Raw genomic sequence first — 22,044 nt, 5'->3', positions numbered from 1 at the left:
GGCAAGAACATCAACTGCAGAGCAGGGCAGGAGGGAAGCGCCCAGCCTCACTTAGAGGCTCCCAGGAGCAGCGGCGGCAGCTGAGCGTGCAGGGAGCCCGCCGTGCCCGCGGCAGCAGGCCGCTTTCCTGCCACGGAGAGCTTTTCCTGAGCCTGCCGCGGCGGGTGGGTCTGTTCCTGCCAGCAGCCAGCAGCTGGTGATGAATGCTCACTTTCTCTAATTGAATAGCAGGAAGTTAAATCTTGTTTCTTTGCCTTTCAGGCTGTCAGCTGGAACAATTGCCCACCTGTGGCACCACCCCGGGGATATAAATAAGGAACAAAACACAATGCTGCCAGAGGAATGGACTGTGTTCCCAGATCTCCTGATACTGTATGCCATATTGTGTGCCCACACGAGAGAGGGAGAGAGGGCTCCGCGCCACGGCAGGCACGCAGGCAGCCACACAGGCAGGGCTGTGGGAACGGGCTCGGGGTGTTGGGAGCGAACGCGCAGAAGGCACACACAGAATGCAGCCGCAGCGTGCCAGAAGGTGTGTGCACGAGCAAGCGTGTGCACAGGGGCTTGTGCACAGCTATCTAAGTACTCGTGGGTCAGAACAGCCACCAGAGATCCGCTGCCAGGCCAAAACCCTCTGCAGCAGCTGGGGTGGCTGCTGCTCCTGTCCTGCACGCCGACTTTGTCCTGCAGCTGTTCTGCATCCCCGGCACCCTGTACAGACAGGCGCAGAGGCGAGGGCGTGCTGGTGGCTGCCCCGCGCGCTCGCTCGCCTGCTCGCTTTCCCGTTTCGCCAAGCGCTCTGCCAAGCAGGCTGCAGAGCCGAGCGCTCCTTCCTGCAGCCGCACGTTCCCTCGCCACCACCCAGTGTGCTTCCCCGCCACCTCCTGCACTCGCACCATCAGTTCACAGCCGGGCCTCGCTCTCCAGGATGCTCCCGAGGCGGCCGTGGCAGCTGGGCCGAGCCTGACGGTTACGCACAGCTGGAGGGAGCCCAGCTGAGGGCGAGGACAGAGGAAGTCCGCTGCAGACCCTCCGCGCACAGCAGGAGGGGGGGAGCACGTCTTGGAGGGCAGCGGGAGACACCGGCACACACGCACACACACACACACACACAGGCCGACATTGTTGCTGTGAGAGGAAATTATTAATTTGCTGGGAATAAAGTCGGCGTCGAGTCAAAAACCCATTCTTCCGAAGCGACGGAGAAAAGCCTCTCCTCCCTCCCCCTCGCGCCCTCCCTGCGAGCAGCCCTGTCGCCTTTGTACTGCGAGACAGGCCTGACACAAGGGCGTCTGTCTGGGCACCACGTCCCCACGCCGGGATGAAACGCAGCCCGGGCTTCACCCAGACGCCGAGGGCCCTCGCTCCCCCCGCGGGCGCAGGGCGCCCTGACCCGTGCTTCTGCCTCCCCGGCCCCGCGGCGGGGGGACGCGGCCGCGGCCCCCTTCCAGACAGCCCGCTGCCCGCCAGCCCTTTGTCAGTCGCTGTGGTAACAGCCACGGCGCAAATGCCGCTTCCCTGTTTGTTTTCCCCCTGCCTCCGTCGCGGGGGCGGCCACAGCCTCCCTCTCTCTGGCTCCCCGAGCGGGAGCTGGGGTATTCAGGGCTCAGCAGCCTGAATGAAGCCAGATCCCTGGACGCATTCCTGTGGTTTTTTTTTTTTCTTCCTTTTTTCTCTTTATTCCCCCCCCCCCCTTCTCCCTCGCTTGGCACAAGCTAAAGGATTCAAAAGGAAGCCAGGCTTGGCAGACACAGGGGGAGGAGGGAGTGGGGAGATGAAAGAAGGCCTCTCTCCAGCTTTCTCTTCCAGTTCCCACACTCAGCCCAGCGCAGAGCGCTCCTAATGATTCCCAGCCGCACCTGGAGGAGGCCGCCTGGCCGCCGAGGAAGCGGGGGCCTATTTATACAGCCAGCAGGAAAGGCCCCCAGCGCCCCAGCCATGCTGCGCAGGGTGGCCCCGCAGCCCCGCAGCCCCACGGCCTGGCCACCCCAGGCGGCTCGGTGCCCGACATGGCCACCCCACCACCATACCCTGGGTGGCCACCCCGACACCGTGCCCAGGGTGGCCACCCTGCCGCGCACCCGAGAGGCCTGCCGTGCCACGGTGCCCGAGATGGCGGCCCTGCCTCTGCACTCAAATGGCGGCCACGCCTCGGCACTGCTGTGCCCGGAATGGCTGTCCCTTCTCGGTGCCATGCCGGCACCTGCAGCCACGGTGCTGCATGCCGAAACTGACGCCGAAAAGAACAGGAACACGCAGCGTTCCCAGCTCGGTGGGCTCCCAACGGCCGCCCTTCCCCATGGGGCGCAAACCCCAATGAGGCAGTGGGCTGGGGGCAGCGATGGCCACAGGCCGGGGGCAGTGATGGCTGTGGGGGCCATAGCTGCAGGGCTGGGGGCACTGATGGCCGTGGGGGCAGTGATGACTTCGGGCGGGGGGCAGCTCTCCCCAGCCGCTCGCCTGCAGGGAGAAGGCGCCCCCGGGGCAGCGGGAGGCGGCGGGGACCGGAGCGGGTCAGGCCCCGGTGCGAGGACGCCCGTGAGGGGCCGCAGCCGCCGAGCCGCCCCCGGCCGCGCCGCGCAGCCCCCGGCGCCCCCTCGCGGCCCCCGCCCGGCACCGCAGCCGGCCCCGGGCCCGCCGGTGCCCCGCAACGAGCCCCCCCGCTCCCTCCCGGTCCCGCAGATGAAGGCTCTGCCGGCTCTGCCGTTGTCGGGCCGGCTCCGGGCAGCGCTGCGGGGCGCTGAGCGCGGCTGGTTGGGGTGGAACCGGCCCCGTGTCAGGCAGGCGGGGTCGGCTCCGCCGGCTGTGGGCACCGGCTTGTGCTGCCCGGCCAGGGCTGCTTTATCTGGAGGAGAAAAGCCCGCTGCTGACAGCCGTGGTGATACAGCACAAGGACACAAGGCTGATGTCCAGCACCCCCAGCCACGCAGCCCCTGTCCCCTCCCCAGGGAACTAAGGTTCCCAGCCCTGTATGGCACCACACTGCCAGCAGAGCTTTTGGATGCAGTCCTGGTAACGCAGCTTTTGCTGCAGAAATGGGAAAATGCAAGGAAACAGATCCCCACCTCCATCTCCCTGCATGGGACAGAGCTGGAAAAACGAGGCTGGTTTTCAATGCACAGCTCCGCTGGCGGGGAAGGGGGCACGGCTGCCGGCAGTTACGGGGTCTTTGCCGCGTGCATTTCCTCCAGCCCCGGGGTTCTCCAGCCTCAGGGTTCCCTCAGCGGCATGGAACAAGGGATGAGCTGAGCCCACCATCAGGCTCCACACCTGGATGAGCCCGGTCTGGGGGCAGAAGGAGCGGCCGAGAGTGACCCCCGTGCCCCACCGAGGCCTCCTGCCAGGGGCCATGAATTTAACAGGAACGCTCGCTGCATGCTGCAGGGAGCCAGCGGGCGCGGGGCTGCCTCCTGGCAGAGGGAGAGGCGGCCTCCTCCGTCAGCGGGGCGAGGAGCAGCTCGCACGCGTTCCCTTTGAGTCACTGCTTCGTTGGTGGCCTCCCCAGCGCAGGCGGCTTGGTCCAGCCGCCCCAGCACCGCTCGGAGGAACCATTTTAGGCTCCGGTGACAGAGGCATCAGCAAACACTGCTATAAATAGCGGTGTCGAAGGAACGAGATGGTCAGGCCATCCAAATCCTGGCACAGCCTCACAAGCACTGATAGCGAGTGCCCTTTGCTTGTTCTCCTGCCGCCAGGTCCTCTAATCTATTCTTCCAGCGCCGGGTGTTTCTGTCATCCTGTCACCGGCTCCCCTGCCCTGACATTTTACTCTCTGGCGATGGCTGCAGGCCCCTGACCGCATGTGTTGGCTCCTATTCTGTGCTCCAGAAAGGACATAAATGACGTGCACTGCAGGGACGAGGTGCAGTCCTGCCAGTGCAGCCTGTCCCTGCCAGCACTGCGGGGACAACCCTGCGTTTGCATGGCCCCTGCACGCCAGGGGGCACACAGGCATCACCACAGGGATATGGGGTTTCACTGCACTTAGGAGTACTCCTGGATTTCTGCTTTTCTTCTGCAAGGAGCAGGAGTCACCCTCCAGACCTGATATTACCGCTGGATAATTCTGAGCTCTGTTACGGTGATGGGGGAAACTGAGGCAGGGAGGTGTCAGGACCTGCCCTACCTGCACTCTGCCCAACCGCCCTGCCATGCAGCTTGTCATCGGGCATCACACCCTCACCTACTGGCCCCACAAGTCCTCGGGGTTAAATCGTGGGCTTGCCACGAAAAGCAGTTCTTACTGCTCGACGGCCATGATTACCTTGTGAACATCTGCGCTGACAATAGCTGAGAGGCAGCATAATTCTCCATCAGTTCTGCCTCCGCTTTCTCCTCCTCCATGTCCTTTATTTTAAAGCACTCTCACTGCAAAGCCTTTCGATGCCTGATGAAGGAAAAATCTCAGAAAACAGGCAACAGAAACAAAAACTCAGGCTGGCAGCACACCAATGATAAAACCTCCCCCTTCACTCCTTGCACAGCACTGGCCCATGTCTCTCCATGGGGCTCCGCGGCTCATGCTGGTCCCCGGGAGCTCTGGGTGGCCTTTGCACGGACGTCAGAGCCAGCTCCTGGCATCTGCACGGACATCCCGACCTCTCTGGGCTGGGCGGGCCCCTGGACTTCTGTTGGTGCAATGTGGGACTTACTGGTGATGGAGTTTGATTTTCCCTCCAGGCAGCTGGAGGAAGAAGGGGCAGAACTGGGGGTGGGCACAGGGAAAGCGTCCCCAGCAAACAAGTCTGCTCAGGAACGCTCTGCTGAGGGCCATGCAGAGATGCTGCCCTGGGGCCTATGGACATTCCTTAGCTATATTTGGTGAGGGATGGAGAATTTGTTGCTTCCCCTTAACCCATCTGTTCTCTTTATTGGCGGGGAGGAGCTAACACCAGAACTGCAGTGTCGCTATTCAGATAAACCCGGTACTTCAGCAGCAATAAATCTCTTCTAAAAAGCTTTTGCTGCCTCCCACCTGTTGGCTGGGAGAAGATCAAGTTGACAAAAGTCTTCTGCCAAATTGTATTTTTATCCAGGACTTCATCACTAGTTCTGGTTTCAATAAAAGCCCGTTCACGAAGCAGAGGGAGGTTTCACAGCACATCTCTGCCTTGGAATCCCACCTCTCCCAGCAGTCTCCAGCTCCCAGGTAGCTGCTTTTGTTACATTTTCTGAATTCTGTTAAGTCCCTTTTTCTTCTAATCACCCCCATCCCTTCACCATAAAGCCTGGGAGGTCCCAATCAGGGACCCCAGATTCTTGCTGCCTGTACCAGGGAGCCAAAATACCCATTGTGAGAATGGCAATAAAGTCGGGCTGGGACCAACACAGTTTATTACAGAAAAACACCCAAAGGGGTTTCATTATCATGGCAGTTCGTTTACAAGAAAAAACACTGGAGAACAATGAGGTGAAACTCGCAGCAGTGACATGCAGCAGGGAAGTCCATTTGTTGGCCAGCACGGAACAAAAGGCACAGCCGCACCGGCGGTCAGACACACAGCCAGCCCCGGGGGCTGCATCGCTCCCCAGCCCCAGCAGATGGCACGGATGGGCACACGAGGACAGGACACAAGCAGCAAATCCACGCCCGCCAGTCAGTGGTAGAGGAGAAAAAACATGCTGGAAGCCACATGGATGAAAGCGAACGGAGCAGCTGTCGCGGGAAGGGAAAATCCTAAAATCCTCCCAGTGCAAGAGGGATGCAGGAGCTGTGAAGGGGGCTCATCTCACCTCGGGGGCATTTCCTGAGCCCTGTGTCCCCCAGCAGCCCCCGAGCTGCCCTGGCAGCAGGCGGGCCCTAAGCAGAGTCCCTAACACAGCTGCCCACACCGTGCTGCTGCCTTCGGGCTCATGCCCAGCTCCCTGCGCATCCCATCCCATCCCATCCCATCCCATCCCATCCCATCAGCACCCTGCCTTGCCTCCCAAGGGCTCACTGGTGATGCCGTTCCCCTCGCAACGTCACCTCCCGGACTGGCAGGAGCCTCTGCGAGCTGAGCTTGGCCAGGTTTCCAAAACGGGATCTTCAGGAAACACCTTGGAAATGTTTACTGGGAGGCCAGGCTGTTATCCCCTGCCTCTGCCAAAAAGGACTGCAAGATACCATTCAGATCCCAATATCTGGGGTTCACATTAAAAAAAAACAGGACCTTTTTATAGACCTGTATATTAACAGATGTGTAACTGCAATACTCATTTCTTTCAAGACTTCTTTTTGTTTGGATTTCAGACCTTCCTCTGAGGCGTTTGTCACCCAGGTGTGACAAATAACAGTCTGTGAAGGTGAAGGAGTTCGGGAGTGGAAAAGTGCAATTTGTTTTTCACTGCTTGAGCAGGATTTAGTGCAATGAGAAAACAGTCTGCAGGGCCAATGAGGGCATCGTTAGCTTGTTGGGGTATTTGTCAGAAGTGCAATAACCACCACTCCAGCCTCACTGCTAGGAAAGGCTGAGCTCTTTTAGCTGAAGCAAAGTCAAGCCAGGGGCAGACATATACCTGGGAAAACTTCAGCCCACGGAACTGGTGTTTGCAAAGTTGGAAGCAACTGAAAATACTATCTGATACCCCTGGGCACCCTTTGTGCCCAACCATGGCATGCTCTGCCTTGAAGAATTAAAAATAATAATAATAAAGCAAAACACAAAAGTGGTATTCTTTCCATTTTCATCCTGAGTGTGTCCTTCGGGACATGGCTTTGTGCAGTAATGTCAGTGTGATTTTCACACGGATTTTGGAGTAGCACTCCAATTGGTTTCCTGATTTTTAATCAGAGATTTGGTTCTTTCTCACAGCATCACGAGCAGAGGTGTCTATTTTAGGAAACACCAGAGATTTTAAGAAGCTGAGGAGAAAAAGATTACCAACTCCTATGGGCTCAGCTTAGAGAGGTGAAAAAAAGCCTTTAATTAAACCCCCAAGGCTGAAATTCTCTGCAGATTTATCTAAATGGACTTCAAATGATATCCCTAATATATTGGGGCCTGCTTTTACCTTAACTCAAGCCCTAGGCATGTGTCTGCAGACCCTGGAAGGCACACACGAGAGATGGGCTTTGGATGTCTTACTGAGATGGTTTTTTTAAGTGCCAACTCATCCAACTGTGGAACCCACATTTAAAAACCTGGGCCAATGGTACACTGGCCCAAAGCTCCAAGCAGATAAGTGTTTGTTTTTTTTTTTTTAATATATGTTTGTTTCTATTTTTCCAAATTCCGGTGTATGAAAGAAAAGCTGTGCAGCTCACAAAACCTTGGTGGAAGGACAAAGACACATGAGGTTTTCTCCTCGGGGGGCAGGTGCTGGATATACCTTAGGTTTCCCAGCAAGGGAACAAACTTAGGGGTTCTCTTTAGTGAAAAGGGACAGTATTTTGCTTCAAAGCTGCAAGAAAGGTGTTTTTTTTTGTGCTCCTAACTTTCCAGTTCAACAGTTTAGCCTGAACATTTGCTCTTTAAATCAAAGGTTTTGAAAATCACCTGGGGTTTGAAGAACGGTCAATAAGGTTAAACCTGCCCGGCATGAGCAGCGCACAAAAACCAAGACCCGTCCTCGAGAGACGCTGCCTGAAGCAAGTGCAGACGAACGGGGAAGCGCCTCGCGGGAGGCACCACGAGGAAGGGGACAACGTCACGACATTGCAAAAAACACCAAGGCTAAAGGAGGCTGTGGCAGCCTCCTCCTCCGCCCGCACCTGCACCGGGCTCCCACCGGGATCAGCCCGGCCGAGCGCAGCCCAGCTCCACGCGTGCTGCTCGGGGCGCCCACACCGTGCCGGCCGCCCTACTTGCTGTTCTGGGGCTGTTTCTCCTGCGCCGGCCGCTTGTGCTTCTGGGCGACGCCGTAGGGGACGTGGGCAGCAACGGTGCCCATCTCCTTGGCTCCCTCCACGTGGAACATCTGGTCGTCGAAGAAGATGTGAGGCCGGATCTTCTTCAGCAGCGGCCCCTTGGGAGCCCCGGCCAGGAACAGCGCCTCGTCCGTCTCCAGGCCCCAGCTGCGCAGAGTCTTTAGGGCCCGGGCTCCCGAGCTGGCGGCGCTCCGGGCTGTCACCAGGTAGGTGCGAATGGGACACTCCATCCTCAGCCCCTTGGAATAGAACTTCTTCTGCAGCTTCCCCAGGGCCTCCAGGAAGCCCTTCAGGGGTCCCTGCCAGAGCAAGGGGAAGCCGTCACTCCGAGACCTCCGTGCCGACCCCTGCTCCCAGCACCCAGTCCCACCGGGGCCGGGCACGCTGGCCAAGCCCTTCTCCCCACAGGCCCTCAGAAGTGGCACTGAGGGGGCAGCCGGAGCCATCCCGCAGCCTGAATCTGGCAGTGCCAGGCTGCTGGCCCACCGCACGCCATGCTCCACGCGCCAGCCCCGGCACATTCCCCATGGTGCAGCCATCGCTGCGGGCTGCCTCTCCCCCAGAGGCTTTTCTGGCTGCACCATGCCAGGATGCCCAGCACTACCTGTGCCAGAGGCTTGTTCTCGTGAGCCTTTTCATGCTCAAAGAACATATCCAGGCCGTGAGCCTTCACGATCTGCTCCGACTCATCCGAGAAGAGCACGGCGTCACCGTCAAATGCCACCCGCAGCTGGTTCTCCGACACCTCCAGATCTTTGCTGGGGCTGAAGATGGTGGCCGCGGCAATCCCTGGGGACACGAAGCGCAAGGTGAGAGGTGACATTTACCCAAGGACCCAGCCACACCGCTCGTCTGTTGAGGAGCAGAGCAAAACACAACAGGCTGCAAGCAAACACAGAGAGAACATGCACGCACCAAACAGCGCCTGCAGCTTGGCCCTGAGACCTTTCACAGCAAAAACAAGTACTGAGATGACAGGCCTCACTTTGCATGCAAGAATTAAAGAGGGAAGACAGTGCCTTTGCACCAGAAGAGCTGTAGAGCCCAAGGAAAGCCTTATTCCCATGGACACTGGAGGCTCTTTGGAGCATCAAGGACATCCCCTCCTTGATGGGATGTGGGAAAGCCACCCCACCTGCACATCGACACGGGGACACTGGAGCTATCACTCCTGGCACCAACCCCTGTGGACTCTGGGCATCCCCCCCAACCCCCAGGCTGGACCCCGGACTCACCCTCTTCAATGGCCCCACTCACTTTCTCGGCGTCGGAGGAGAGGTAGAGGTTGGTGTGGTAAGCCTTGAGGTAACAGATGGGGCTGTTCCCTCCCGTCATGCAGAACCTCTCGATGAACAGATCTGAGGGCAGGTGGACAGCGGGGTGAGCCCGGCCGCCCCCCAAAAAGTGCCAGCTTCCACTCAGAGCCCAGGAAGATTGGGAGGAGCGGGCTCAGCACACGGTTTGGTGGAAGAGACAGGAGAAAGCATCTCCTTAACCCGCTGCCCAGCCACAATACCCCACCCAAAAGCTGGCAGCATCTGCACGAAGCATGCTTTGCGCTGAGCTCACCGTAGTGGTTGATGCTGTTGATCAGCCGCACCCCGACCTGGGCATGGTTGTTGGTCATGAGGACGATGTCGAAGAGCTCCTCGCTGTCGGGGTAGAGCTCGCGCAGCTGAGTGTTCACCGCTTCCAGCGCCTGCAGCACCCGGGGACAGGGAGGGTCAGCGAGCCCCGGGCATGGCCCTGCCGCCCTCCTCACCGAGCACAACTTGTGTTCACCGAAACCAGGGACCTGCCCCAGCTGCGCCCCGAGCCACGCGAACACCAGCGAGCGGCTTCAGCTGGGAAAGAAGGGGCTGCATTGGGGAAAAAACACACAGCCACCCTTCTACTGCCTAACACAACAAGCTTCGAGTTTCTGTTAGGAGATGAGATTGCATTAGCTCAGAGTTACAGAGAAGTGTTTTTCAAGCAATCAGGAAAAGAATATGTCTCGCCCCACCAAGTGGATTTGCTTATTCATTGGGAAAAGGTGAGAGGTCGCTCCAAGGAGGACCAGCAGAAGAAACCGCACCAAATCCAGCAGAACTGGGGCAGAAATTGGAAAACATATTTAAAATTTTAAATATCTCATTTCAACATGTCAAAATTAGAAACTGGCCAACTCTGTAGCAAGACTGAATTCAGCCAATTTTATTGTCAGAGAGCAAGATGAGAATTCCCTAAATGGAAGCTTTAGATATGATCCAAAGAGATGATTTCTTCAATTCTCGGGCTCGTTGGCCAATCTGGAACATTCAGCGTTTCCCCAGCCCAGGAAGCAGCACATCCTTGCCAGGAGGTTTATCTGCACTGTTTGCTCTGTGGGTATATCCCTCATTTCCCATCCCTTCTGCATGTGCAGCACCCTGCGGTGCCCCCTCACCCCAAAACTCGTGGGTCGGGTTCAGCTTATGCGGGCGGACGCTCACCTTGACGAAGGGGAAGGCAGCCCCGGGGAGGAAGGGCTCGTTCTCATGGTCCAGCTGGTATTTCACGTAGGCCTCCACCCCTTGCTCCTTGTAAATCTTCTGCTCCTCCTCCATGCGGAAAAGCGCCCGCGACGACACCGCAATGGTGATGGCATTCTCAGGCTTTGGCTGTGTGGAAAGGGTGAGACTTGGGGGCAGCCCATGCTGACGGCCCCCCCACCTGGAGGCAGCGGCCAGCCCTCACCAGGACAGCACATCCTCTTTGGGACGGCTGCACTGACCAGGCAGCTGACGCCCTCATCTTCCCTGCTCCAGGGGAGAAGCCCTGGATATACCCTGACACACTGTCCCCATAAATTCGGATACCTGAGGCCCCTTTTCTGAGGCTTGCACCATGTTCAAGCTCTCCCATGGCAAACAGGCTCCTGGGACACATCCAGACCCAAGGCACCGCCCCGGGAGAACCACTTGACCCCGCGCAGAAGGAATTTGTGTGGCTTTTTCCCTCCAGCCAGGAAAAACCACACACTGCGGCTCGGCAAGATCGGCACTCCCATGCTGCTATCCAGATGTGACAAACAGCCCATGCCAGCTGAGCGTATAAACACACTCAATATAGTTATTGTGGGTGGAAACATGACAAACAGGTGGTGCAAGCAATGATTTATGAGTCATTATTATTAATGTTCATGCACTTGATCCAAAATCCACCGAAGTCAACAAGGGGCCGTCGGTGGGACTTGGCAGCCAGAGGGGGGCACCACAAAAGTCAGTCTCCTCTTGACCCCTGCCTGTCCTCCCTCTCCCCTTGGAGGGCGTTAATCCCCATCACCACTTGCAGTCTGAAAGCCAGTTCATTACTGACGGCCAACAAAAATCTGTCTACCAGCAGAGCAGATCCCAGGACGGGAGGGCAGCAGAGGCAGCCCTGCTGCTGGGAGCGGCTTGGGGCGCTCGGGGGCATCCCCACAGGGAGCCCGTGAAATCCAGGCCGTCAGCACTGCGGAAACACCTTGCCCTCAGCTCCTCCGTGATTTCCAGGATCACGAAGCACATTACCCGTGAGTAATCCCCCAGCGATGCCGCTTGCCCGGAGGTGGAGGGTGCCTTCGCCAGCCTGCTCCGCACACCCAGGTGCTCCAAAGTTCAAGCTCCCACCCTGCGTAGGGCTGGGCTTTGCAAGAACAGCAGCCTGGCAAGGACGAGCTGCCCCATCCGCACTGGGGACCTTCTCTCCCCGCAGGGCTGGGCCTGCCCCGGGGCTTGCTCTGCCCCACGCTGGCTCTGCCGATCCTGCCCAGCACAGACGCGCCCAGCAGTGAGTCACAGCAGCCCCCGTGCCATTCCCAGCACCGCGCCGCCCCACTGGCGGCGCCTGGGGCCAGCCCTGCAGCGTGGCTGACGCCTCTCTGAAGCCGCATCAGTACCCAAAATCCGCAGCAAGCAGATTAAGCAGTGGGCGATTAGGACCAGATACAGATTAGCTCAGCCTGAGAACATCACCGTGACCAGAGGGACCCTTGTAGAGAAATAAGATCCCCTTTTGAACCAGCTCTTTTGGGAAAGCAGGTGTTTTTTTTTCCCCCCAAAGCAGCTTTTTTTTTTTTCCCCCCAGCTTTTAGGTTGGATTTTAGGAGAAGTTTCTGTACTGAAAAGGTTGTGCAGCCTTGGAATAGCCGCCACCATCCCTAGAGGTCTTCAAGAAACATGTAGATGTAGAACTCAGGAGCATGGTTTAGTGGTGGACTGTGTCAGTACTAGGATAAAGGTTGGACTAGATGACCTTAGAGGTCTTTTCCAACCTGAATGATCTGTGATTCTAGGAACAACCCCCAGGACACGCAGGGTTATTCTAGCAAATGTGGGAGCAGAGCAGCAGCAGCACCAGCATCACTCCCAGGAGCGTATCAACCCCACCTCACACTCAGCTGCCTGGTGGGTGTTGGCTATTACCTGGCTGTGGGCCAAGTCTCAGCGCTCTACCTCATTAATTAATAACTCCGGTGTCATGGGCCATTTATTACCTGAAAATATTAATATTAATAACCACTAAAGGCTTTGGGGCATCCGGCCATTAGCCTTCAGCAAGGAGCACGGCCGCTCCGCGCAGTCTTTCTGGGTAAGGAGAGATTCGCTCCCGGTGGCAGCGCAGCACCTCCTGCCCTGCCAGCCCAGCACCGACAGCAGGTCAGTGGCACACACAGCACCCAGGCGTGTTGGGGGGCGAGACGTGTGTGCAGGGCCCCCGGGTACCCGGCCTGAAGCTGCATCACACTGCGCACACCTTGCAGTGGCGGTGCCAAGAGCGCAGGCACCTTGCGCAACGGCAGCAGGCTGCTCAAGGTCCCTTCCCTGCCATGTAAAGGCACAAGCCTCCAGGAGGTTAATTTAAGAGGTAATAAACGCAGCAATAAAAATAACCGTGAGCTTGGGGCCTTCCTCTGCCCCGGCATGGGCTGCCGGAGCCCCAGCTGCCTGCAGGCGGGAAGCCTTTGGGAACGGGACCTGCCGGATCCTGCTCATGCCTGCGGAGGAAGATTTGCCCCTTTGAGCACTTTCTGCAGGAAAGCCTCAGCCAGGCGCTAGCGCAGCTCGCAGCTCCAGCAGCCCTGCTGTGCTCTGGGAAATGCTGACTGCTGAGGAATAAGGCAATTCTGCTCTGCAAGGAGGGGAGATGCATTCTGACATTTCTTTGAAGTGGAGATTTCATCTGGAAGTGTTCCCTCCTCGAGGTTGTTTGGATGCTTCTCCATCCCCGCTGTTACTGCAGATGGTCATTACCACGCTCAAGAAGTGGCTTTAGGAAGTCACGGCACTATGGGAACTGCAGCACCTCAACTCCACCAGAGCTCTGTGAATGACCCAACAACCCCCATTTTGCCTGGGGAACACCACAGTTCTAGGAGAAAATACTCTCCTTTTTAACAGAAAGTGCGCACATCCCGCAGCCCTGGCTGGGCTACGTTTAGTCCCACGAGGCCCGTGGAGCCTGCACAGGGCTCCATCCCGACACAGCCTCCAGCTCTGGCAGGTTTGGGCACCCCAAGTGCCCTCGGAGCAGCACCCAAGGTCGGCCAAGGCTGGTTGCAGCCTGTTGCCCCACAAAATCCCCAGGAAGCGGCTGTGGGGCTCTGCTCAGCCGAATCCAGCTGAAATTGTGCCTGGGGATTCAGGGTCAGCTCCTCTCCCCTCTTCCCTTCCAATGGGAGGCCAATCCAGCCCTGTCCTAAAGCTCCCCCAAGAGATGATTGAGGTGTTTAACAGAGGTGTGAGCAGGACGGCAGGGGGGAAGGTCCCACCGTAACCCCAGGTGCATCTCTGGGCTCAGCCTGGACAGGAGGGACCCATGCTGACAGCCCAGCCCTTGGTGCAACCTCCAGGCGGTCCCCAAGGTCCAAACCCCATCCCAGACATAAGTGACCTCCCAGCACACTCCAGCTCCACAGAGCACCAAACCCACCCCAACCCCAAACGCTTCGGTTTTGACAGAAAGGTGTGTTCTGCAGTGAGTGGAAACGCCACGTTTTCCTCCGCAGACCCAACAGCTGGCAGGCCGTTAAATCGCCCTCCTAATCGCATGTAAATCCTGAGCAGCCCCCCAGGGATTAGAGACAGACATTTGGAAATCCCACACGTCCCCAGGCCACACAGTAGAGCCGTGCCCTCCCACTCAAGAGCTGCAGGTGCCCCCCATGCCCCCAACACCGGCAGCTCCCACTGCCACCCCCAGAGGCCAGGCAGACCCCAGCCTGCAGCCCGGTGCAGCAGGTAATTCTGCACCGCCTGGGGCTGATCCTGCGGGACACACCTCTACCCAAAAGCCTGGAGGGATGCTGGTGGCTCTGGGCTGGCTCCTGCAGAAGACCTTGTGGCGAAATTCAAAGCTTGGAGGTGAATTTTGGTGTTAAACTTGGACACGGAAAGGGAGGAGGTCCAGGGTCAAGCACAGGTCTCCTCGCTAGCTAAAGCATCCCAAAAGTCACTGCACCCAACGCCTACAGAGAGCCCAGCACAGGAGGCACCCCGCTGAGCCGGACGGGTCCCCGTGGGCACAGGGGCCTGGCGGGCCAGGGGACGAGGGACACCCGGAGAAGGGGAGCAGCAAAACGCAGCTCCCACCAGCTCCCCACACGGTGTCACTGGAGATGCTGGGGGACATTTTCCACATTGCTGAAGAGTGACAAGTCTCACTGCTGACCTCCCCCAGCTGGCAGGAGCGAGGCTGGAGCAGGCATGGGAGCCAGGGAGCGGGAAGAGCAGAGACCCCGGCAAAGCAGGGAGCCCCCCGGGCTCTGGGGATGCTGCGTTAGCCCATTCCCCAGCCAGGAAAGTGCTCCCAAAAATGTGCCCCAAATCACCCTGCCTCCTGCCAGCCCACCTGCAGGAAGCAGCAGCTCTGGCTTGCTCCTGCTCCCACACCAGCACCTGCCCTGGCTGCGGAGACACCCAGCCAAGGACGGACAGACCCAGCCGAGGACAGACAGACCCAGAAGCACCCACAAGGGCACAGACGGACAGTAGCAACCTCACTTCCCGCAGGCACAGGGAAGCCCTGGGAGCGCAAGCCCCCTGCTCAGGATCAGATTAAAGTTCAGGGCAATGGCTAGGATGTTTCTGAGTTTTCAAAACACATTATTTATAATGCAGAAAAGTGCTCCGCAGCCGTCCATCACGGGGCATGACAGCTGCCTGGCAGGGCTGGGCAGCCCAGCTGTGTGCGAGGGCAGCCGAGCTGCCTGGCCTGGACGCAGCCTGCCCCATGGATGGGGGGCACAGCCCGACCTCGGGGCCTGAGCGCCTGGATCCTGGCTCTGCCACTGGTTTGCCACGCGAGCAAACCACACCACTGCCCCGTGCCTCAGTTTCCCCCCACACACAGCAGAGACGGGCATGGCGGGCACCGAGCGTGCTGCCAGGAGAGGAAGAGGAGGAGCTCGGGCAAACACCTGCAGGAGGCTGAGAGCATGGTGTGGCAGACAACCAGCCGCATCCCCCCGCCACGCCAGGCTGCCCCTGTCCCACGGGCAGAGCGAGGTGACAGCACGGACGGTTTGCAGCGGGTACAGGACCGGGGGTCCCCCGCAGGGAACTAGGGCGGTGTCCCCACTTGGGGGCTGCAGAGCAGCCTCCTGGCCAGCTCCCCTCACTGGGGTTCCCCCCCACGGAGCCTCACCACGACAGGCCCTGCGTGCCCCAGGCCCCGTGGCAGTGGCTCCAGCACTGCCCCACGCTCCGGTGCCCGCAGCTCACAGGCAGCGGGGCCAGGGCCAGCCCACGGCCACCTCGCCAGGCTGCCAGCACAGCGCTGCCACGGCTATTCTGAGACACGGCAGCGCTTCCAGAGCTCCCATTTTTAAACGCAGCAGAGCTCAGCTCTGGTTAGATAACGCACGCTTTGCTCTAATCTCCCAGAGTGGGGGAGCCCACTTGGGTGGCACCAGCGCCCCCAGGCAGGGATTCGGGCCCCGGGCTGTCCCCCTGCTCTGCCACGGCCACCTCCTGCCCCTGGCCAGCAGCTGGGGACAGGCAGCTTGTGGGCACCAAGCAGCTCCACAAGGACGTCTCAGCCCTGGGGAGACACAGGGACAGTCCGGGGACATGCAGGATCCCGGGGGGATCGGGGACTCTGGAGAGACCCCAGGCAGCCAAGGACAATGCAGGGATGCCACGAAGGAGGGGGGGCACCTGGAGACAGCCAGGGCTTCCCCCAGGACCCCTAGGGAGATGACCCCCTGGGAGGGGATCAAAGGAAAACCGGAGAGATCCATGTGGAGCCCAGGGCACCTGCAGGAGACAGGGCACCCAAGGACCGCAGGGGACCTGGAGGAGAGGGGGGTGCTCAGAGAGGGACCTGGAGGAGATCGGGCACTCGGAGGGGGGCCTGGAGGGGAGTGGGGGCTGGAGGAGACGGGGCATGCAGGGGAGCACAGCACCCACCCTAGGCGAGCACAGCACCCGGGGGGTCTCGGGCAGCCGCCTCCCTCCCTGGGCTGGGGGCTCCCTCGGCGGCGGGGCCGCAGCCCGGGGCTCTCACCGATTTGGGTTTCTTCTTGGGGGCGAGGTTGTCGTAGAAAGCCTTGGCGTCCTCCCAGGGCCGCCCCGCCGCGCCCGGTGCCCCGGCGGTGCCCGGCGGCTCCATGGCGCGGCGGCTCCGTGCGCACCGGGAGCTGCCGGCGGGGCGCTTTTATAGGGCGGCCCGCGGAGCTCCGGGCTCCAACCCACCGGGCCGCGGCTTAACCTCTTCGGCACCGGGCCCGCCGCCGCCCCGCACCCCCCGGTCCCCGGTAACGGCCGGGCGGGGGCGCCCCGCAGCCGCCCCGGGCGGGCAGGGACGGGGCCGGGGCGGGTCGCGGAGGGGCGAGCAGCGGCACGGGGGCGCGCACCGGGGGGCGCTGCGGGTGCCCGCCGAGGCTCCACGCCGAGCCCGGGGCTCTCCGCCTGCCGCAGGAGCCGCGGGCAGCAGCCGAGGGCCCCCCCCCCGGGGAGATCCCCGCGGTCTGCCCCGGCCCCCCCCCCGCAGCCGCTTCCCTGCCCGGGGCAGCACCGAGCCCAGCCCCTGGGCCCAGCCCTCGGGGCCGCCCTCCTGGGAGCCCAGCATCGCTCCGTCCCCGTCAAACGCTCCATTTCCCCAGGGCCCCCGCGGGTCTCCCCGGCGAATACCGGAGCTTCCTCGGGGGCGACACCCAGGGAAGCGGGAGCTTCGCAGCCCGGGATCGCGGCGGCTATTCCGGGAGCCCCCTCTCGAGCTCCAGCTCCTGCCCTTTCACACGGCAGCCCTGGCACAGGCCCAGGCTCCCGGACCCGTCCTCCCCCAGCGTGCAGCCCTGCTCTGCTGCGCACACGGCAGCCAAAGCCCGGGTGCGCGGAGCTGCCCCCCAGCGCCCCCGGCAATCCCCAGGCGCTGCCCCAGGACCCTCCCTCTGCCTGCTCAGGACGCAGGGGACGCAGGCGTTGCACAGGGTGGAGGGAGCAGCGTGCCTGCAGGCACAGCAGGAGCCAAGCTCGCCCCGTTAAACACAGAGAGGTGTTTAAAGCTGGTGCGAGCTCCTCGGCAACAGGCCCCATCTCTGCAGGCTGCCGATGGAGAAGAAAGGCCAGAGGAAAGAAACGTGCCAGGAGGATGGGGGTGGAAGAGACGTGCAGCAACAGCAGGTCCCAGGGGTGGATGACACCGGGATGGGCCCAGGACACCACCACCAGCTCCCCCAGCTGTGCCCCTGAATGAAGGGGCAGCCAGGGTCCAGCTCCTGGAGGACAGGGGAGACCTAGTTCAGGGCCAGGGATCCCTGTTCCTACCCCCCTCCTGCAGGATAACGTTATTCCCTCCCCCAAAGCTGCCTTCACAGCTGAGGGGTTACCTTTTCATCCATCTTCAAGGCTCCCCAGGCAGACCCCCTCCATCTCCTGGGTGTCACAGGCTCAAGGTGAGCCCCACAAGCGATGCTCAGGGGAAATGTTCCCATCCTGCTTCACCCGCAGCTGCAGGAGCCAGCTGCCTCCCAGTAAGCCATTCAGGGGAACACCACACTCGGGGGACATTTTATTTTTCCATAAAAAAAAAAAATAGATACCAAGTCCACAGTCTCCTAACAGACATTACAGACATCAACACCACAACGTGCAGACTAAACACCCTGGCAACATTCCTGTCCTGGGCAGGAGGGACAGAGGCAGCAGGCTGGGACAGCTGGCACCACTTCCCTTTTCAGAAAGGCCAGAAACTCCACAGGCACCTCAAATACCACCGGGGCAGTTTTGGTGGTCCCCCGCTGTCCCTACCAGCTCCCACAGGTGATGGGATGGAAGGTGGCTTCTGGGATCAGACACCGGCCATGTCCAAGGGTGGACCTGGACACTTCTGCTCTTTCTGAAGTCCCCTCACCAGCCCTGGCCATTCCCAGCAGCAGAAGCAGCAGCAGAAAAGCTAAAGCTGGGCAGAGGGAGTGGGGGCTGCAGCTCCCTGGGGCCAGACCCGAGCCCCCAGACAGCCCCACGGGGAGCTGCCAGCAGAGGAGAGAGCAGGGACAGGACCCAGAGCCTTCAGCCTCCCTGGAGGCACCACGAGCGATGGGGTCAGCGCAAAGAGCTGCTCTCAGACGGGATCAGGAACCGGGCCAGGCGGAGCAGTGGGGAGAGCAGGCAGCAAGCAGCAGGGGCACGGGGGCGACTGGCACGGGGAGCTGGGACCTCGCCATCAGCCTCAGGGAGTCCAGCTCCAGGACGGGAGAGGTCTGGTTTGGGGGCACTTCAAGCCAGCGGTGCCCGGGGCAGGCTCTGCCCATCGAGGGAGAGACGCGGCCACCGACGTGGCCAGGAGCGGAGGCAGAGGGGTGGCACCAGGGACAGAGCGTGGGTCACACCTGGGGCGAAGCAGGCACAGGGCGCTCAGCAGAAAGTGGGGATGGAAACTGTCACGGGCAGCAGGGGTGGCTGCAGCCCGTCCAGCCAGGAGCCCTCAGGGCCCTACTTCTGCATATCGCACTGCAGGAGGAGGACGATGGAGGGGTCGCTCTTTGCTGCCTCCTTGAACTCCTCCAGGGAGATCTGGTCATCCTTGTCCTTGTCCATCTTAGTGAAGATCTTGTCAACGCGCTGCTGGGGCGTCAGCCCGTCTTGGTTCATCCGCATCATGATCACAGTCCCCACCATCTTGTAAATGGCCTGCAGCGAGGAGGGGAGCAAAGCACCAGAGGGGGGACGTTGGGTGGGCAGAAGGTGCCAGGACAAGGCAGGGGCAGGACTGCTGCCTCTCTGTGCCCTGCACAGCTACACCCGTGGGCATTTCAGACAAGGCTTTGGACAGGAAAACCCATTCTTTGGTGGGCCCAATACCAGTGAAAAGCCTGGAACAACGCAAGCTACCCCCACTTATTTAAGCGCCAGTACCTCAATGATCTCCAGCATCTCCAGGCGTGTGATCATCCCGTCCCCGTCCAGGTCGTACATCTCAAAGGCCCAGTTGAGTTTCTGCTCAAAGGTCCCCCTGGAGGTGACAGACAGGGCACAGATGAACTCCCGGAAATCGATGGTCCCATCGCCGTTCTTGTCAAAGGTGCGGAAAGCGTGCTGGGCGAACTTGGAGGCATCTCCGTAGGGAAAAAACTGTGGGGAGGAGAGGAGGGAGAGATCGAAACGGGGAGGGGAGCTCAGTGCAGAGGCTGCTCCGCAGGGAGCTGCACCCTTGCCCCAGCAGGGTGGGTGCTCCAGCCCCGCAGACAGCGTGCAGGTCCCCAGCCCAAGCCCACCTTGATGTAGAGCTGCTGGAACTCCTCCAGGTTGAGGATGCCAGTGGGACAGTCCTTCAGGAAGCCCTTGTACCACTGCTTCAGCTCCTGCTCGCTGAACTCTGTGCTCCTCACCAGGTCATCCAGCATCTCCGGGGCCAGCTTGCTGCTGTGCTTGCCCATGGCTGCGCCTGGCAGGGGAAACGTGGGGGCTCCTGCGTGCCAGCACGGGGCCGGCCGTGATCCTGGGTCCTGCACTGCCCCAGCGGCTGGCCAGCCCCGTGTGCTGCCCTACAGCAGAGCAGACCCACCTGGTTGCAGGCATCTGCTCACTGCCCAACGCCACAACAGCGACCACAGCACCGGGGCTGGGCTCAGCACCCATGCTCAGCTGTGGTCCTCGATGCAGGAGCTGCCCAACGGCAGCCCCCTAGCACAGCCATGGCATCACCTCCAGTCCCCCCTTCAGGCTGCAGGAAAACACTCAGCAACTGACACCCAGAATAGCTCCCTGCATGCTCTACCAGGCCACGACGGGCCAGGCACCCTCTCTAAGGATGTGACAAAGACATCACAAGTCTCTGCACGGCAGGAGAGGGGCACAAGGGTGGGGACCAGTCCCTGCTGTGGCATTAAAGCAGGGAAAAACCTCACCAGCACCATCCAGCCTGCAGCGCCCAGCTGGCCACTGGTGCCTGACCCTCGGTGAGGGGCAGCTCCGCAGCCTCACACCCCGGCCCTGGGGCTGCCCGTGGTGCAGCGGGGCGCTGCTGAGCCCGTGGCTGCGTGGGCAGCAGGCGGAGCAGCTCCGATACATGCCGTGCCCGCTCCCACGCAGCCTTGGCTGCCGGCGCCGCTCAGCCCGAGCAGCAGATGGTTTGCTGAGAGCTCCCGGAGCTTCTCTCCATAAAGTTGAGGAGAAGTTCGCCTGGCGGCCGACCAAGCCCAATTGCCCTTTGCACGTATGATTTCCTGGCCACGTGGGCTTGCGGGACCTGGGGGTACCCTGGAATGGGCACAAGCCTCCCCCCACAACAATCCAGGCTCCTCGCCCTCCCTGCCAGCCCCGCTCCCAGCAAACGCCGCAGGCAGAGGCTGCTGCCTGCCCCAGCATCCCACCAGCATCTGTCACCGCCCGCGGCAGCGCTGAACCCACCGCCCCTCGGCAGCCAGAGCCAAGGAAGTGTCTGGACGCCCACAGAGCTCAGCGCTTCCCCAGAGACCCCCGGCACGGCTGCGGAGCTGCACCAGCCTTCCTGGCACCACAGCCCTGCCCCAGGGACTGACTAATCCCCGCGGTGTGCCATGCTCACACCCCTCCCCGTGCACTCTCAACCACACAAGAGCTGCAAGAGGCTCCTTTTCCCAGGAGGGAACAGCGAGGAAGACCTTTTCCAGAAGCACGGCACCTCAGGAGCTCCTTATCCTGCAAGTGAAGCCCCCAAAGAGGCCAGGACACAAAGGCTCCTGGGGGCCACAGAGCCTGAGCACCCATCCCGCACAGGATCCCGCACAGACCGTGCCAGGCCGGGAGACGGCAGCTGGTGCCAGAAGGGCCCTGGCACCCCTGACCCGACCCCCTCCTCTCACCGTACCGGTACCATCGTGGCCACTGGCTGCTGGTCCCAGAAGAGGACAGAGGGGGGCCGCTAAGGATGCCCCCCAGGCCGGCACCCTGGCAGTGCAGGGCACCCCACATCAGCACCCCAAGGAGGGAGCAGGGCCCTGGGGACGGACGGGGCGGCCGGGCTGGGGCAGGGGTACTCGGAGGGGGGCTCCGGCCCCGACACGCTCCGGCGCCGGGTCCGGGGGCAGCGCTGCTCCCCGCCGCCTGCCTCGTCCCGGGGGCACCGACGGCGGGAGGGGAGCGGCTCCCGGCCCCGACGGCAGCCCCGTCCCGCCCCGGGGGAGCGGCTCCCGGGCCCGACGGCCCTTACCTGGCGGGTGGCGGCGGCGCCGGGCGGGAGCGGAGCCGGGGCCGGGACCGGAGGGGCCGCGCTGCAGCCCCCGGCCCTGCCCCGCGCCGCTCCCGCCCCTCTTGTAGCCGCGGGCCGCCCGCCCCCCCCCCGCGGTACCGCCCGCCCAGTGGCTGAGAGCGCTGTCAATCAGTGGGGGGGGCGGCGGGGTGGGTTACTGGGGGGGGCGTACCGGGATGCTGGGAGGAGAAACTGGCACTGGGATGCTGGGGGGGGCGGGTCTGGGCCGCCGGGGGGTGCTGGCAGGGGGCCGCGGGGGTGCTGGGTCCGGCCGTGCTGCAGCGGCGGGGCCCGGGGGTGCCTGCGGGGCCCTCAGCCCGGAGCAGAGCCCCCCCATCCTGGAGCAGAGCCTCCCGACTCGCACCGCACCCATCGGCCCGGGGGTGGCTGCTCCCCCCTACAGCCCCTTCCCCTGGAGCGCCTTGGGGGGGGGGGGCCGGGGCCAGCCCCGGGGGTCGCGCTGGGCACGGCCGGGGGCTGCCGGGGAGCCCCCCCCCCCCGCGGGTTTGCAGCGCCAGACG

General features: G+C 61.5%; 2 protein-coding genes across 3 annotated transcripts; both read right to left on the bottom strand.

The window, feature by feature from the left end:
• Positions 1-5,113: 5,113 nt before the first annotated feature.
• NT5C1A (5'-nucleotidase, cytosolic IA) lies at positions 5,114-16,481 on the bottom strand. The gene is made up of 6 exons (XM_040535307.1): positions 16,358-16,481; positions 10,324-10,491; positions 9,419-9,548; positions 9,085-9,207; positions 8,454-8,638; positions 5,114-8,148 (listed from the first exon to the last, which is right to left on the bottom strand). The coding sequence occupies exons 1-6, from the start codon at positions 16,460-16,462 to the stop codon at positions 7,783-7,785; spliced, it is 1,077 nt and encodes a 358-aa protein (XP_040391241.1). The 5' UTR covers positions 16,463-16,481; the 3' UTR covers positions 5,114-7,782.
• Positions 16,482-17,471: 990 nt separating this feature from the next.
• HPCAL4 (hippocalcin like 4) lies at positions 17,472-21,599 on the bottom strand. Of its 2 annotated transcripts, none has more exons than XM_040535314.1 (4): positions 21,485-21,599; positions 19,569-19,738; positions 19,210-19,425; positions 17,472-18,984 (listed from the first exon to the last, which is right to left on the bottom strand). In XM_040535314.1, the coding sequence occupies exons 2-4, from the start codon at positions 19,728-19,730 to the stop codon at positions 18,787-18,789; spliced, it is 576 nt and encodes a 191-aa protein (XP_040391248.1). In that variant the 5' UTR covers positions 19,731-19,738; positions 21,485-21,599; the 3' UTR covers positions 17,472-18,786. The 2 variants fall into 2 exon arrangements, with proteins under 2 accessions (XP_040391248.1, XP_040391247.1); XM_040535313.1 differs by having other exon boundaries at positions 19,569-19,838; positions 21,485-21,593.
• Between the last annotated feature and the right edge of the window lie 445 nt (positions 21,600-22,044).

Source organism: Cygnus olor, chromosome 23 (genome assembly GCF_009769625.2).
Source record: "Cygnus olor isolate bCygOlo1 chromosome 23, bCygOlo1.pri.v2, whole genome shotgun sequence".
Taxonomy (NCBI): Eukaryota; Metazoa; Chordata; class Aves; order Anseriformes; family Anatidae; genus Cygnus; species Cygnus olor.
This window is presented reverse-complemented; position numbering and strand designations above follow the sequence as displayed.